Source organism: Eimeria tenella, genomic scaffold, assembly GCF_000499545.2.
Source record: "Eimeria tenella Houghton genomic scaffold, Eth_scaff3498, whole genome shotgun sequence".
NCBI lineage: Eukaryota > Apicomplexa > Conoidasida > Eucoccidiorida > Eimeriidae > Eimeria > Eimeria tenella.
In genome coordinates, this window is record NW_013544458.1 from 1 (window position 1) to 1,903 (window position 1,903).

At 66.2% G+C, this 1,903-nt stretch overlaps 1 protein-coding gene across 1 annotated transcript; it reads left to right on the plus strand.

Annotated features, from left to right (window-relative positions):
- Positions 1-640: 640 nt before the first annotated feature.
- ETH_00042160 (uncharacterized protein) lies at positions 641-1,220 on the plus strand (the record flags this gene model as incomplete). Its single annotated transcript, XM_013379535.1, has 1 exon — positions 641-1,220. A coding segment is annotated over one exon (580 nt), but the record flags the coding sequence as incomplete, so codon positions are not given.
- Between the last annotated feature and the right edge of the window lie 683 nt (positions 1,221-1,903).

Genomic DNA, 1,903 nt, shown 5'->3' on the forward strand with positions numbered 1-1,903 from the left:
GCTGCTGCAGCAGCAGCTGCTGCTGCAGCCGCGGCAGCACGGGGGCCCACTCCTGCCCCTCGAGAGTGTCTTCTGAGGGCCCCCCGGGGGGCCCCCCTGTGGGGTCTACGGTTGCATGCAAAGGCCCCAGGAAAGGGGGGCCCCCAGGCCTGCTGGGCAGGCAGGGGGCCCCCCACTGCATTTGCTGGGGGCCCCTAGGGGGGGCCTTCCAGCTGCTGCAGCAAGACACCAGCGGCCCTGGAGGAGCCCCCAGCGGTCAGCTGCGCCCGGTAAGGGCTAGGGTTTAGGGTTTAGGGTTTAGGGTTTAGTGCAAAGGCTTGAGTCCTGAGTTGCGAAGTTTTGTTTAAACCCTAGGGGCCCCTCCTGCATAGCCCAGAAGGAGTCTAGCTTAGGGTACCGGGGGCCCCCGGGGCCCCCGGGGCCCTGGGGGCCCCCTCCAGGCGCTGCTGCAGCTAGCAGCGGGCACTGGGGTCTAAACTCAAACCCTAAACCCTAGAACAAGCTGCAGCATTTAGTGTTTAGAAATAACATATAATTTTACATTTAAAGGGACTTATTTTGGGTCTTTTGAGTGGCTGAGGGGCCCCTCATTGCTGAGGCTTCGGGGGGCCCCTGTCCCCGCTGGACTTTGGCTACGAGGATGGGGGGCCCCCCTGGGCCTGGCTGGCTGGGGGCCCTTGCGGGTCTCCCTCGTACCCTATTAAAGGGTTTCATTGTCCATTTCGAGCCCACGCTGAGGGGCCCCCCGGGGGCCCCCTGGGGGCCTCCTGGGGGCCCCCCGTTCCCCTCTCTGACTCTCCGGGAGACCCTTGCGCTTGCTCGTTACCGGTGGCGGCAGTGGGTAGCTCCCCGGGGGGCCCCAGGGGGCTCCCCAACCCCCGCGACGGGGCCCCCGGGGGGGCCCTCAGCGGACCCCTCAGAGGCCCCGCAAGGGGTGCCCCCAGGGGAGCCTCCAGGGGCCCCGGGCGAAGCAGGGGGCCCCCATGGGGGGCCCCCCTACAGGCCCCCTGCCATCTGGCCCAGCCGGCTCTGTCTCCCCGAGGGGCCCCCACCTCCTGAGGCAGCAGATATCCCCGAGGGCCTCCTGAGGGTACAGGCCCTGGGCCACGGGACCTTCTTGCTGCAAACTCGGGGGGCCCCCGGGGGCATTGGGGGCCCCCTCAATATCCTCACGGACCCTTTCTTCTCACGGCGCGCCGGGCCTTGGGGACGAATCGGGGGTAAGCAGCAGCAGCAGCGGCAGCAGCAAAGCAGCAGCAGCTGTAGCATAGCAGCAGCAGCAGCAGCGCAGCAGAAGCAGCAGTAGCGCAGCAGCAGCTGCGGTGGCAGCAGTAGCAGGGTGAGCGTTGGCGAATTGTGCTGCAGCGAACTCAGAAGCAGCAGCATCCGCAGCAGCAGCCGCAGCAGCAGCCGCAGCAGCAGCGCAGAGAGGAGGCACTTTGCTGCAGCAATTCGTGAGCAAGTGATGTGTTTGCTGCTGTTTTGCTGCAGTGCGTCGCATTTGTCCTGCTGCAGTTTCTGTCTCCTCTTTGCCCCCCATTGACATTGTGCTGCTGACTTCTGCTGCTTACGACGCAATGGACTTGGGGGCCCTGCAGCAGCTGCAGCAGCAGTTTAGCTGTACCCTTGTGGGGCCCCAGGGGACTGTGGGGCCCCTCTACCTTCCCCCGAAGCTGCGGGCCTTTGCCTATCCGCTGCAGTGGCTGGGGGCCCCCCTGAGGCTGGGGGGTGCAGTCTTTTTGCTGCTGCCAGCAGCAGCAGCAGCAGCAGCAAGGTGGGGCCCCGACAAGGGCATTGCGGGCTGGGGGTCCTTCTGTACCCTTTTGGGGGCCCACCAAGTCTTTGTCAGTGGCCGCCAGGGCTTCAGCCCGGAGCTGCTTGCTGCTGCTGCTGCTGCAGCGCA